This window comes from Phyllostomus hastatus, unplaced genomic scaffold, assembly GCF_019186645.2.
Source record: "Phyllostomus hastatus isolate PE091 unplaced genomic scaffold, TTU_PhHast_1.1 phas_contig_432, whole genome shotgun sequence".
Taxonomy (NCBI): Eukaryota; Metazoa; Chordata; class Mammalia; order Chiroptera; family Phyllostomidae; genus Phyllostomus; species Phyllostomus hastatus.
In genome coordinates, this window is record NW_025333880.1 from 2446058 (window position 1) to 2460338 (window position 14281).

General features: G+C 37.4%; 1 protein-coding gene across 6 annotated transcripts in view; it reads left to right on the plus strand.

The window, feature by feature from the left end:
* Positions 1 to 14281, plus strand: part of SYT1 (synaptotagmin 1) — a 529074-nt gene that overhangs the window by 418029 nt on the left and 96764 nt on the right. For all 6 annotated transcript variants that reach the window (XM_045845010.1, XM_045845011.1, XM_045845009.1 and 3 more), the window contains one exon: positions 14052 to 14169. In XM_045845010.1, the coding sequence (XP_045700966.1) occupies positions 14052 to 14169 (118 nt within the window). The remainder of the gene's footprint in view (positions 1 to 14051; positions 14170 to 14281) is intronic.

The window sequence follows — 14281 nt, forward strand, 5'->3', positions numbered from 1 at the left end:
CATCCTACTCATTTGCAGATAAACTGTATTTTTGTACTATGTGATTCAGTGACATCCACATTTCCTTGCAAAGGGCCATTAAATTCCCTAATGATATGATTTTCTTAACAATGAACACCAGTGAACTCTCCCCTAGGCGAACCAGATGGAAACTAAATTGTTTCTGTGAAATGAACAATTTCTGAAATCTTGGCAAACTGAATTCCCAATATATTTAGAGATGGTCTTAACTTCCTCTGTAACTGTGCCACAACATGTAATATGTTTAAGGCCTACATGAGAAATACACTAATTAGTTGCATAACCTCTCTGCAGAAATGAATGAGAACAGAAGATCACCATGGAAGAGATAAAAGTCAAAAACTCTGAAAAAGAACTAACATGCAAGTGAATCTCCAGCTTCACTAAGAAGTGGAGATTAATGTAGATGTTGTTAGATGTCTTCCCTTATCACTTCGAATTGGTGATCTATTTTGTGCAGGAGGTAACTATAAAGTTAAGCAAATTTCTTCATATTGCTTCAAGTCAGTTATGTAACCAAGATGAATCTCTAATTCAAATTCCCAATCCAGATGCCTATAATTTGCTGCTCTATATGCTCTCCTCTATATCAGAAAACTAACTAAATGGACTGTTCATGAGAAAGATTGTTTGTAATACCACAATGTGATATTATTTTCACAGTGACACCATGAAACTCTCAAGTCAATGTAACATGTTTGTGGCACAAAAGATGGACTGTACTTTTTTTATTCCAAGCAAAGAATTCTTACAATTCTCCTAGCATTCCATCTATAGAGGGTTATAATTCCCCTGTAAAGGACTAAAATGGCCATAGTTGAGATTTATACCTATTCAGAAATTCAAATATTCCACCTCAGTTTATGCCATCAAGTAATGAGGGTTCTTTTGCATCTTTACAAGATCCAGCAATATCTAAATCTAAATTTAAAGAGAGCTTGTTTGCATCTTTACAAAATCCAGCCTCTCAGATGTCTAAAGGAAAAATAATGAAGCAGAGGAAGTAGGGGAAACTCTCTTTTAAAACGGTTATTCTGCCAATATTAAACTAGCAAGAAAAATATTAGTACCTTTCATTCACAGAACAGGTTTCATATTGCAAAGCTTTTCCCTGTTTTTGATTTCACTTTATTCTTACCAGTTCTTTATTATAAAAGGTAGCTGCATTATTATATATAAATCTAGATTCAATTTATCTCCAACCATAAAACTAGTCAAATTCCCAATGTTACTCAAATCATTTTTAAAATCTACTCAGTCCTCCCAAATTGTGATTGTTTTGTCTTTGCCTCTTTTATATTTTTATCCTGTCTGGCATTCTCCCAATGATCTTTACACATTGTCCTTGCCATGCCTACTCTCCCAGAAAGTCTGGTCCCCAAACATCCACTGGCCCTTTTCTTTTAATATGAAACTCAAGCCCTGGCTGGCATAGCTCAGTGGATTGAGCGCAGGCTGCAAACCAAAGCATCACAGGTCCAATTCCCAGTCAGGGCACATGCCTGGGTTGCAGGCCATGGCCCCCAGCAACCACACATTGATGTTTCTCTCTTTTTCCCTCCCTTCCCTCTCTAAAAAATAATAAATAAAATCTTTAAAAAATAAGAAACTCAAATGATATTTCCAAATGCCTTTCTATTTAAATAACTTTTTAAAAATTATCAACTCTATGCTAGACACAGTTCAATGTTTTTATATCACTTGTCCATATAACATACTTTTTATTTGCTTTTCCTCATAGACTTTTCTCCCCTCTGTATTGTAGGGTTGCTTTGTGGCATGAGAGGCAGGAGCTATTGAAGAACCAGGGGCCTCCTCCTTTACTCTGCTGGGAGCCTCTCAGAAGGCAGAACTTGTGATTTCTGTTATGTAACCCACATTCCCCATCACAGCAGATGACTTTTCCACATAATTTTAACCAACCGAATCCAAACTTTTCTTATATAGCACAAAAACTTAGAATTTCCATTTTCTCCTGTCCTGTGCCTTTTGTACAATAAGATACAGTCTCTCCTGATATGTAACTTTTTGTTGACCTTTAGCTATATAGAGACCCAGGGTTGGGCAAAACTGATCAAAATATAGTTCCTGCTTAATGAAAGGGTCAGATAGGTAAACAGATGTCTCCAGTATTACATTGCAAATGCTGTACACAGAGTTTGGAAAGCTGTCATGGAAATAAAGAGAGAAGAAGGGTCAAACTCACGAGAATGGTCAGGGGAAAGTCTCAGTTGAAGATTTGAAGCCACAGTAGAACATGGTCCAATAAAGGGCCATACGAGTAGTATAAGTAGTAGCAGTTCTTGTTCTACTTGTTCCAACTCCAAATATAGTTGCTTTCATGTAGTAATGTTTCTGCTGCATAAATGTGTATCTCCTTTGATAGTTCTTTGTATAATACTTTCCCCATTTTCCTGTTCTTGTCCATGGTCTTTATGCTATACTCTGGGATCATCTTCGTAGATCACCCTTTATATGTTCTAACATCTTTGCAAGTGATACCACCCTTTTCCAAAAAGATCCATCAAAAGGGCAGTTATCTTTAAGCTGGAGCCTCCCATTTCTGCTGTCTTAATTCTTCTTGCTCATAAGGATTAGAGGAGCCAGGAACATTTACAAAGCTGGTCTCTTTTCTTCCTACTCACAACCTAACCCAGGTTCTCCCTCTCCAACAGCCCATTCCCCTACTCAGTGTGCTCCTCTTCCCCTGGTGATGAGTTTCAAGAACCCTCAAGTCAATTCCTTCAGGAGTAAATTTGCTCTTACTTTTTTGTAAAGTACTGGTATTCTACTGTAAAATTTTGCTGTGCTTCTAAACTTTGGCACTCTGGATATATTATATAGTCCTACTTGCAAGCAATGCTTTCTCTATACCCGTGTGGGTCTTTTTAAGCCTCCATATCTCATTAGCCACTTTTGTTTTCCTGTTTTATTGAGACATAACTGACAATCTGCTTTCTTTCTGTGCTCTTCCATCCTCTTACCTCAGACTCTATCATATTCTTTTTCTGGAGCTTGGGTTGCATCACAGAAAACCTGTTATTTTCTTTTATTTTTTAAACCTTTTCTTGAATCAAATTCACTGGGGGCTCTTCTTTACCCCAATCCTTTCTTTAATCCTCTGCGGACTTCACTCGGGCCCCTTCTCTTGCGTAGTGGTTTTCTTTCCTCAGCAAAAGCCACCTTCTCCAGTCATTTTTATCTTTGTTCTTCCACTTTCTGACAAGCTTACCTAAATTTCTGCTGTACCTTCAAGTCCATTTCTAAAGAACTATACATAATATGTAACACTGATAATATTTTCTTCCATCAATAAATAATCATGTTCTTGATTTCCCCCAAGGGTACTCCATGGCAACCTTTTTAAGGGGCTACCTACCCAAAACCACATATGGTCCTTCCTTGCTAAACTCCACATGCTACCTAGCCCTTATGTAAGATCTTTTTCTTCAGGCACTTTTTTGCACACATGATTTGTTGATGCATGTTCTAACAACAGCCAGAAGGCCTCTCTTTTCTGGATGAAAAGCACACAGAATGTACAGTACCCATGTTCCTCTCAACATCTTTTTAGTTCATCCTTTTCTACTTCCCCATTCTAATGCTGAATGTCTATGCTGCCGGTAATGGAATTCAACATTATGGTACTTTTTTCAACAAAATTTCCATATGACCTCTATCCCATTTCAATCCTCAAGTGAATGAAGGCTTAAGCTTTAGCTTGGGGAAATCACCACAGTACCTCATGCTTTTCCTACAGACACAGCCTTGTACAAGATGTACCATTTTCTGTCATCAGAGGTTCATGTTGAACTCTTTATTTCTGTGGATTTGAATTACCATAGATAAGTCTCCTGGGTTCTTCCCAATGGAACTAACGATTAGGGTCCCCTTGTCAGGCAACAGCTCTCATCCCTTATGAAGTGAATTCACATAAAATCCTCTTTCAAAATCCTCCCACTGCTGTCCTCATTGTTCCAAGTTGTTTGATTTTCCTTGTCTTCTCCCTTCCGTCTGCCCTCTTTCTAATGGAAGATAAAATAGACAAACTGGCATTTCCTTTACTGTCCTCATTTTTTTCCTCCCTTTTATTCTTTCTCCTGTTTTCCCACTGCCTCACCTTCCCCACCCCAACTCAGTTCTTTGGGGCCTTTTTCTTGTTCTGTCTTTTCTCTTTTTTAAAGGCTCCCATTTGCAATGGACACACCCCATGGCCAACTGAAGCCGGAAGTGGACAAGCTGAGTTTGGCCCCTCTGACATCTCTAACCTTGCTTTTCAGTAGCTTTTCCTTTCTCACCAGCTTCTGTGTAACTTGCCATAATCTCTTTATTGCTTTCTTTTGGTTTTTCTATCCATGATTTTGAGCTCCTCTTGGCTCACAGATGGGTCTCGTATAACTCTCACCTAAAGATAAAGCAGGTATTATTTATCTCCAATAGTGTACTGGTGCAGGAAGAATTTTCTCAGAGCATGCCCTGAGCTGGTTAGTGGAAAAGCTCAGGTCTGCTGTGCATTCACCCTGTCCTCTTCTACCCAGCCCTCCTGAGGGGAAGGAAAACTTTCCTCAGCCAATGGCATGTCCTATTGCATGACATTGCCATTCCTTCTGTAAGCACCATCTTGTAAGCTTACAAGATTCCCTTGTAAGCACCATCACCCCAGAACTGAAAAAAGAAAAGTATTCTCTGGCTACAACACATTGGCTCCTGAGCTTTCTCTGTCGAGACCCTATTCCCACCTAGTTTTAAGTTAGGATGCAGAGTGGCAGGTCAGGATATAAATTCTGCAGTTGTTTTACATAAGAAAATTTTTTATTCTGCTCTATCAGTAAGCCTATGTGTAAATCACTCAGATGCATATCTCTGGCACTAGAGATGACATGTCTAAGGGTTAAAAGTACCAGACAGTGCCTTCCAAGGATTACTTGGCATTGTCAGTCATGAATGCTCCAGGATCAGTGGCCCATGTCTGGCATAATACTTCTTTACAATGCATCCTTCATAACTGTAGAGGTCAAATCCACATTTTTATTTAGAAATATATGTCACCCATGTTTCAAAATTACTTGGTATCCACATTTGCATTTTAAAAGAAAACACTGGTTTCCCCTAACCCAAATAACTGTTTGGAAGAGTCCACTTTACCTCAGAACATCCAAGTCACATGAAGGCAAGAAAATAGAATATTTAAAATTGGACTTCATCACTTCTTGGCCCTTTGGCTAAGATCAAATGCAAAATTTGACCTGACCCAGAATAGTCAAGGACATGTAGTTAACACTGGAAGAATATTAATGGAACAAGGCAACTTGGTAAAGGTGTGTCTTTGGATATCTTCCCCAAACTGTTCTCCAGTATTTCCCTTCCCCTTCATATGTCTTCATAAGGGGGCTCACTTCCCAGGATCCCACTGAGGCCCTCTATTAACTAAAGCAGGATCCCAGGGTATGGGGGCAAACCCATTATTTCCCCCTTTTTTGCCCAATCTCCTTTCATTTAGATGAAACTTTCATAACTCAAGAAACTATCAGCTAAAATTGAATATCACAGTGGATTGCTGTGCCGTCCACTAGGGGGCAAAACAGTATTTCCTATTATTTTAAAGGTCTCCTAGAGATCTAGAGCTTTAGTGAAAGGGAATGAAGAGTGAAATGGCAGGCCCCAAAGCACATGACAGCATGAAGAGTATTGACAGGGGCATTTCTGGGACTCACTTTCCAGTACTCATTCTGTTCACATTCCCCTACCCTCCACTCAAAATTTACATATATGAAATTACGCACAACAAATTTTTCTACCTTCTCCATAGTGGTCATTCATAATACACATTTCTATAATGGCACTTAACCATTTTCTGTTGAACTTTTGTTTTTATGCCTGTTATCCCTTAAGGGCAAGAACAAGTTTCAAACATCCTTTGTTCCCAGTACCTTGCATCATGACTAACATATTGAAAACACAAAATAAGGGTTTGGTAAACTGAGTTAATGAAGTATAAGACTAAGTGTTGCTACAAACTCTGCAACATAAAATGGATCACTAATTATACTTCTGACACCATCATTTAGAACGCATTCACTTATTTGTATTAATTATGTCAGGCTATTGACAGTAACAAATAGGTCTAATTGTGAGTGGTTCAGTAACAGAAATTTATTTCTTGCTCACTCAGTAGTACAAGGCAGTTCCACACTGGTAGGCAGGACTCTGCTTTTCTTCAGGAACCATTCAGGGGTCCTGGGTGATTAAATCTCTGTTGTCTCCAGCATGTGGCTTTCAAGGTGACTCTAAGGTCATTATCTCAGTCATAGGAGAGAGAAAAGATCATAGGTAGGAGTTTGGGTGATTGAATCTGGAAGTCGTACACATCACTCCTCTAGTAGTTTCTTCCAGAGTTGAGCATTCTTTGGCTCTATGAAAGTGTACTAATAATCTCTTTTGTGCCAGCTACTATGCATATAAAGGTATATACAGATGATCAAATTCGTGGAAGTGAGCTATAATCCAATAGTCACAAAAATAAATACATGCTTGCTGTGCATGATTACAATTATTGTACATGATTATAGTATATTATTACTATAATCAATATTTCAAAAGAAGAGTACAGAGTCTACTAAAGAATATCCAAGGACTTTATTTAGTCTGATGATTCAGGTAAGGCTTCACTACACAAATAATCTTTGAGATGAGGCATGAAAGATGAGTAGAGTTAACATGACGTATTTAATAACATGAAGAAAACTGATGTGGCCAGAGCAGAGAGGGGAAAGTGGCATGAAATGAGGCTGAGAAGTAAGCTGGAACCATCCCTTGAAAAATATTGTAACTGATGGTTAAAGACATGGATCTTTACCCCAAGAGAGACAGACGACCTACTTAAGGATTGTAGGTAGATTTGTTATTTAGAAGGTGACTGCCCACTGTATTTCAAGAGTAAATTTAAGGAAACCAACTAAGAACTTTTGAAATAGTAAGATGACAGATTACTGAATTAGGGTGGTGAATATTCTAACATTGCAATATCAGAGATTTATTGGATAGGGATGGAAACAAGTAAACCCATTTGAGAGATTCTAATAGATTAAATCAGAACTCCAAAGAGGTCAAAGGTAAATAATTCCCCATTTTCTTGCTGAAGCACTAGCTGGAGGCTGGTGCCAACCACTGCAACAGAATGAACTAGGGTTTTGAGAAAGATAGTGAACTTAGCTTTTGGCATTTGAGTCTAAGGTGTGTATGAAATATTCTAATGTGGAAATGACAAGTAGGCAGTTAGATCTATGAGACTGGACCACAGATAAAAGATCTAAACTCAAGATATAAAATTGGGAATCCCTTCTAAATTGTAACTAAAGCCATAGACTGAGATAATATTAGTTTATGAAGAAAAGAAATGGGCTAGGACTAAACCTTGAGAAAAGAGATCAAGAATGAGTGGCCAGAGGCAGATAAATCAAGAACACATTGTATTACAGAATCCAAAAAGGAGAGGAAGTCAACGAATTCTGGTGAGAGTTCAGGTCAATGAGATCTGAAAAATATTTGGCTTACTAATACAGATGACACTGGAAACCACCATTTCAATAAAATGATACAGAGAGAAGTCAGTGGAGCATACATAATAGGGACAATGATTAAAGCCAGCTCATTCAAGAAGTTTGGCTGTGAAAAAGAGCAGAGGAATCTGTAACTGTCTAGAGAAGATGGTGGTTCAAATAGGAGTTTTGTTATAATAATAGCAAATGTTCATAGAGTATATTTTATGTGCCAGGCACTCTCCTAACTACCTTATTTTTAACAACTTCCAACTACTTTATTTTTAACTATTTCTAACCACTCTAAGTAAAACTACTTATAGTTTACTATTTTATTCATTGATTTTTGCATGATTTGTTGTATCCTAGTGGCTAGAACAGTGCCTGGCACATAAGAAATGCCCCATAAATAACTATTTGTTAACGAACAAATAGTGAGTTAGTGCCCGTGTCTCATTCCAGTGCTCTGCCCACCACTCTATTCTGCACTTGACTGTTCCTTTTAATAGGCATTTTGACTTTCTGTTTTCATCATTCTTATTTTGATCATTTCAGAATGTGCACTTTTCTGATGCTAACTATTATTTCTAATATGAATAGAATGTATCCTTTAATCAAAATAGAAGTTAAGGATATCATGAAGAAATGTTGAAGATGTAAATCATAAATAGAAATTCATGTTTAATTTAATCACATGATGTGACACTTATAGAAGACTAACTTGGTCTCAGCTCGTGAGGACTTTGCACATGCATCACTGTGCCTGAACATTGTTGCTCTCTTCTTCACTGGGCTCACATTGATTCTTCCTGCTGAACCTTCACATCTCAGCTCAGATATTGGCTCCTCCAGGACCAATGTTATGTCACCAACACCCCAGATGCTAGTTCTGGTTGAAAGAGGAGGGCTAGAGACTTGTCTTAAAGGTCAATTTGCATAGCAAGCACATTAGCTTTACAAAGAGATGTATTTGAGGTGGCTGGAGAAATTGCTAAATAATCATTGGGGGTATAAATCTGCAATTAAAGTCCTCCTCTTTTTAGTGTGATTACCAGACCCTGCAAAATTTCAAAACTCCTCTTCCTGGCACCCATAACGTAGCATTTGTGTCACCACTACAGTGCGGTTACCATGTTACGTTGTTATTCTCTAAGTCTGCCTCTCCACTATTTTCTGGAAATCTTAAAGCCATCTCATTCATCTAGGTGAAATGGAGTCTAGAGCCTGGAAGAACCCGTGGTGGAACTCAACAGTTGTTTAATATGAAATGAATGAAAAATTGAACGAATACAAAGTTAATAGATTATGTAGTAAAAATAAGTATTCAAGACATAATTTACTGCCTCATTCACCTGAGCAATTTACTGTATATTTGTGCACTAGGCAGTCTTTTTAGCCTGGGTACATCCACAGCAATGTTTCACACTGTGACCATCTGGACCATTGCATGTAAATACCAATTTGGCAGACACTTCAGGGCTATTCAAGGAGTTATGGGAATAAAATGAATTTGAAAGATAACGCCACACAAAGGACATACTTAAAGCCACCCATTTTGTTATTAAAATTAAAAACCTGACATTGTCCTTCTTATAAATAAATAACATCTTAGTATTTTAAAAAATGGAGAATATGCATAGTCTCAATTTTCACTTTGAGAGATTATGGGACATTCATTTAGTACTTGTCCTCTCTAAATAGATTCCTCACTGCATAGGAAAATACTCTACACAGAGAATCTATCACCAACTTAATGGAAAAATCCTAATAGTAATATAAACAGAACATGTCTTTTTAAAATGTCACAGCATTAAGTCAATCCAGGTACCATTTTAAAACTCATTCAAAAGTACAGCATTTCCAACAAACATGTGAAATTAGCCCCATTTGCAAAGGCCAGTGAGTACCTCTTTTTACATATAAAATGATGCATGATGTTATAGAAGCCATCAAATAAATATTCATTTTAAATCAAACTTTTTATTTATCCATTAGATATGACCTCTGTTCTAGTATCTGTAATGCTTTTCGGAAAAGGAAAGCTATTGCTGTGGTTGTCTATTAAATCATTAATTTGTGTCGGCTCTATTAAGTGGCTGCTCTAAAAAAATAATGGAATTGTCAAGCAGCTCAGAATAAAGGTGTTCTGACTGTCAGCTCCACATTCTAAAAGAGCAGGTTAATTTCTCTAAATCTCACAGTTGGATCTTTCTAACACTGACTGGTGGTTTCCACCTAGTGATCAAGGCAAATTGACTAAAATAAATTATAAAGCTAAAATTCCTAATAGTAATAAGGCTTCTTCATGAGATAATCACAGCAGCAAAAGCACTCATCTGTTGGCTGCAACACTACAGGGTCTTGAAATTATCTTACAAAAACTATACTTCCAGAAACATTATTTCTAGTTTTAGGATAGGGCTAAAATGCCAGGGAGAATGAAATATGCAATGGGTGGTCAGTCGGAATACTGGTTTGTCATTCCAGATGGCGATGTGATAGTAAAGACAACTCATGACTTTGAGTTAAAGGACCTTGCTTCAGCACTGCACTGAGGCAACTATGCACCCTCAGTCTCAGGCTTTCATTTATAAAGTGGACATAACAATACCTACCTCACAGGGCTGTTGTGGAAAACACTAGACAGAACTGGCAAGGAGCATTAAGGATCTGAGATGTAGGTTTGGGTACATCTTTCTACATAAATTTTCCAAGAACCATGTTTGTCTTTTTTTGAAATCCTCACCTGAGGATATGTTTATTGATTTTAGAGAGCGAGGAAGGGAGTGGAGAGAGAGAGAAAGAGAGCGAGAGACATTGATGTGAGAAGGAAACATTGATCTGTGTCCTCCTATACGTGCCCTGTTCGGGGTTCGAACCCCAGGCCTCACTATGTGCCCTGACCAGGAATCAAACCTGCAACATTTTGGTGTATGGGGCGAGGGTGGAGTCAATGCTTCAGACAACTGAGCCACCCAGCCAAGATAAGAACCACTTTTGTTCCACTTTTGTTTTAAAAATGTTTAAGAAAACATTTTTAAAATTTAGAAATTTTCAGTTTCTAGAACTTTGGAGTAATAGATAAAATGTTTAATATTAAATCTTTAGATGTCACTACTTAATCATCTTTCTTCCAAAGTGGCATGTGAAAACTCTGATATAAGAGCTTGATATGAAAATGTCCATATAAAGCTCTCAGATTACCCTAGCTGGTATGCCTCAGTTGGGTGGAGCATGCTCCCATAACCCATGGGTTGCAGGTTCAATTCCAAGTTAGGGCACATACTTAAGGGTGGGATCAGTCCCTGGTCCAGGTATGCAAGATACTAGTGTCAGTGTGTGTGGTCCCCGGTCAGGGTGTGTATGGGAGGCAACTGATCAATGCTTCTCTCTTGCATTGATGTTTCTGTCTCTCCCTCCTTTCTCCCTTCCTCTCTCTCTAAAAGCAATGAAAAAATATCATTGAGTGAAGATAAAAAAAAGAAAACTGTCAGATCATTCCAATCCTTTCATGTAGATGAGGAGATACAGTGAAACCTTTACATGCTAGAACCAGACCCCAGGGACAGGAGTTCATTGCCATCTAATTAAATGCCCTAAATCAATTAAGAATAAAACCAGAATGTAATAGAAGACAGTTGCCCCCATTCTCAAAGTTGTCATTTTAGAGAATTATTAAAGCAGATTTTTAAACATTTAGAAAAAGCCATATATTTATACCTCATAGCTACAACTCAGAAAATGTAATGAACAAAATAAAGGTTTGTACGAATTGGGTATTTTCCTCGCCTCTTTCTAGAGAATGAGTTTTTCTCTATCAATTTGCTTGGTGCCCCAAGGGACATGACTTCCAGAATAAACAGTGACTCTCTTTCAAATGGCTTATAAAACCAAAAAGTAATAAGGTTTTAAAACACTAGGAAGTAACTTCAATTAATATAAAAATATGTTTAATTTGGAATACTGAGTATGATAATTTTATATCCGAATGAAATTTTACATGTTCAAGTCCCTAAATTAGTTAAATGTAGATCTGTAAAGGTGCTAAAATAAGTACTTTTCCTTATTACTCTTTCTCCCCAAGTTTCCATTTTTGATATTTTCTTTCTTTTAAACATTCATTCTTTCTCCATCCCATAGCTTTAAAATTACAGAAAACTTTACATATTTTTCCTACTTGAGGAGTGGTTTTTCACATTTTATAACTCCTCTCTTCTAAAATATTATGTAAAATCTTTAAAATTCCCTATATATTATGAGTGAAGAATGAAAAGATACTGGAAGATAGGCAAGTCGTGAGTTTTCTTTGTTTGAAACCATTGAGATGCCCATAAATTAAGTGATGGGCCACAAAGAGAGGAGTCACTTAAAAGAATAGTCATGTCTAAAGTGCCAGTTACAGCTGTTACCATGACCTGCTTCTGCCACCGAGTGAGTTCCCCAGGGAGGGTATCACGGCAAAAAGACAGAACCCGGCAAAAAGAACCCTCCTCCTAATGAGCACTTTTAAACAGCAATTTTGTTCATTTACATTTTTCTTCTCTCATGAGGTTTGGATGAATCCACCTACACTTCGTATTGATTTTTATGATATTAACTCTCATTCTTGCATTCTGTATTTTTAGACTATGAGAAGTAATTTATTCCACTAGGTTCTCCTTATGTGTAAATTAATTTGTAGAGGTGCCTGGGCACTTAGGGTGAATTTAACACATTAAAAGTAACTATTTCCTACACTAAGGAAGTGAGCTATGACCTAGATAACTCAAAATGGGAGGTATTATCTAAAATTGCCCTTTATTTCCCTTTTGGAGATGTGTGGGAAATGATAATTCAGGTGAGGACCCTGTCTTCAAGGAGTTTACAGTCTTATGGGAAAACTTAGATGCGTGCACAATAAGACAAAAATAAGACATATGTTGATATTTTTAATAAAAGCATTACTCACACAGAAAGAGCACCACTTCTCACACACACTGAATATATCACTTCTCACTATAGACAGATCATAGAACAGGGAGATATGCTTTTCTCTTGTAAAGATGGATATAATGAATACCCTATACAGTGATTACATTTCCTTAAATTGTTAACATATCTAGGCAGTTATTTCCACCCTGGAGACTCTGGCTGATTCAAAGTTCATGACGTTACAGATAAAGCCAAATATAATAAGAGCATAACATGAGAGGACCTGAGGGTATGGCCTTCTCTACCACATCCCTGTGTTGAAGTGCATGTGCAGATGTCCGACACAATCATTTCATTCTTTGGAATCAGGATTCACTTTTTTGGCAGGAAGGAGAAATAAGAAATCAACCCTCATTTGCCATATACATAATTCCCCACATCAGAAAGCAGTCTAGAGCCTCCAGCAACTCCCACCCCATCTCTCTCATTCTTGTAAATATGACTGCAAAAGTTCTAATACCATGGTTCTTAATTATTTATACCAAAGAATAAGACACTTAAGGTGGGAGAACACATAGCAGTCCTTTCTGGGGAAAAAAAAATTTATATATATTCATTCTATATACAATCATCTTGAACTCTGACTCCTTGGTTCAGAAATGCCTGAGAACAGGATTGTCAAACATGCTTTGGGTCTAAAATACGGTATCAATGAAATAACATGAAGGGCTATGAGATGCTTTGTTTAGCACCACTATGCACAGTATTTTTCAGACTATAACATGCACCCCCCCCAATCTGAGAGGAAAATGGGGATGCATCTTATAGTCCAAATGTAGCTTTACATTTACATTGGTGAAATATTATGTTATTTATGTTATTAAATATTTTATCACATTTTTTCCTTCAAGATTTTTCTATTTTCCTCCTCTAAAACCTAGATGTGACTTATGGTCTGAAAAATACAGTATTTGTTTTCCAACCTGCCACTTAGATTTTTTACAAATATTAGGATAAGAAAAAGTGAAAGTTAGACCTCACTTGAAATAAATAAAAGGAAAAGTTCAAAAACTTACTTTAGTGACTTTCAGCTACTAGAAAGTCAGAATTTCTCACCAACAGATAAAATTTAGTGGATCATAAACAGAAGTCTTTTCCCCCAAAATCTAAATACAAAGTATTGGACACAATCCTATGAGGTGTAAAGAGACCCAAATTTAGGTAGGGGAGATATGACTAAAGAAGTGTTGGCTCTTTTCAGAGGTATTTAGTAAAGCTATGAAAGTTCGCCAACAGTGTTGCATTGCTATGCAGAGAGGAGTCTCTAAAAGAGTCATCTTGGTCTCCTTTCCTGAGCCGCTGAATTATGGATCTAGTTTGATGGATGTCAAAGTATAAATGAGCTGTTTAAAAACCAAAATGAGTGGCAGTCACTCTTGATGATTCCTTAGTGAATGAAAGACCACTGGGTAAATGCCCATGAACCTAAGAGTTTTCTTATTTTAATTGTCATACTCCTCCTCCTGAGGAATTTACAATATATATGTACAAAGTATATTCATCTTTATCTGGTTTTTGTAGCAAGAGAAACTGGGTGATATCTGCTTCTCCCTGCGCTATGTCCCTACTGCTGGCAAACTGACTGTTGTCATTCTGGAGGCAAAGAACCTGAAGAAGATGGACGTGGGTGGCTTATCTGGTAAGTCTGTGATGTGTATGTTTTTAAATGTTGTTTCATCCTGGTTACCTAGAGCATGGCACATGTGCTGTGACTCCCCAATCCTTAAGTAACCAGTGTTTATCTTCCAGGG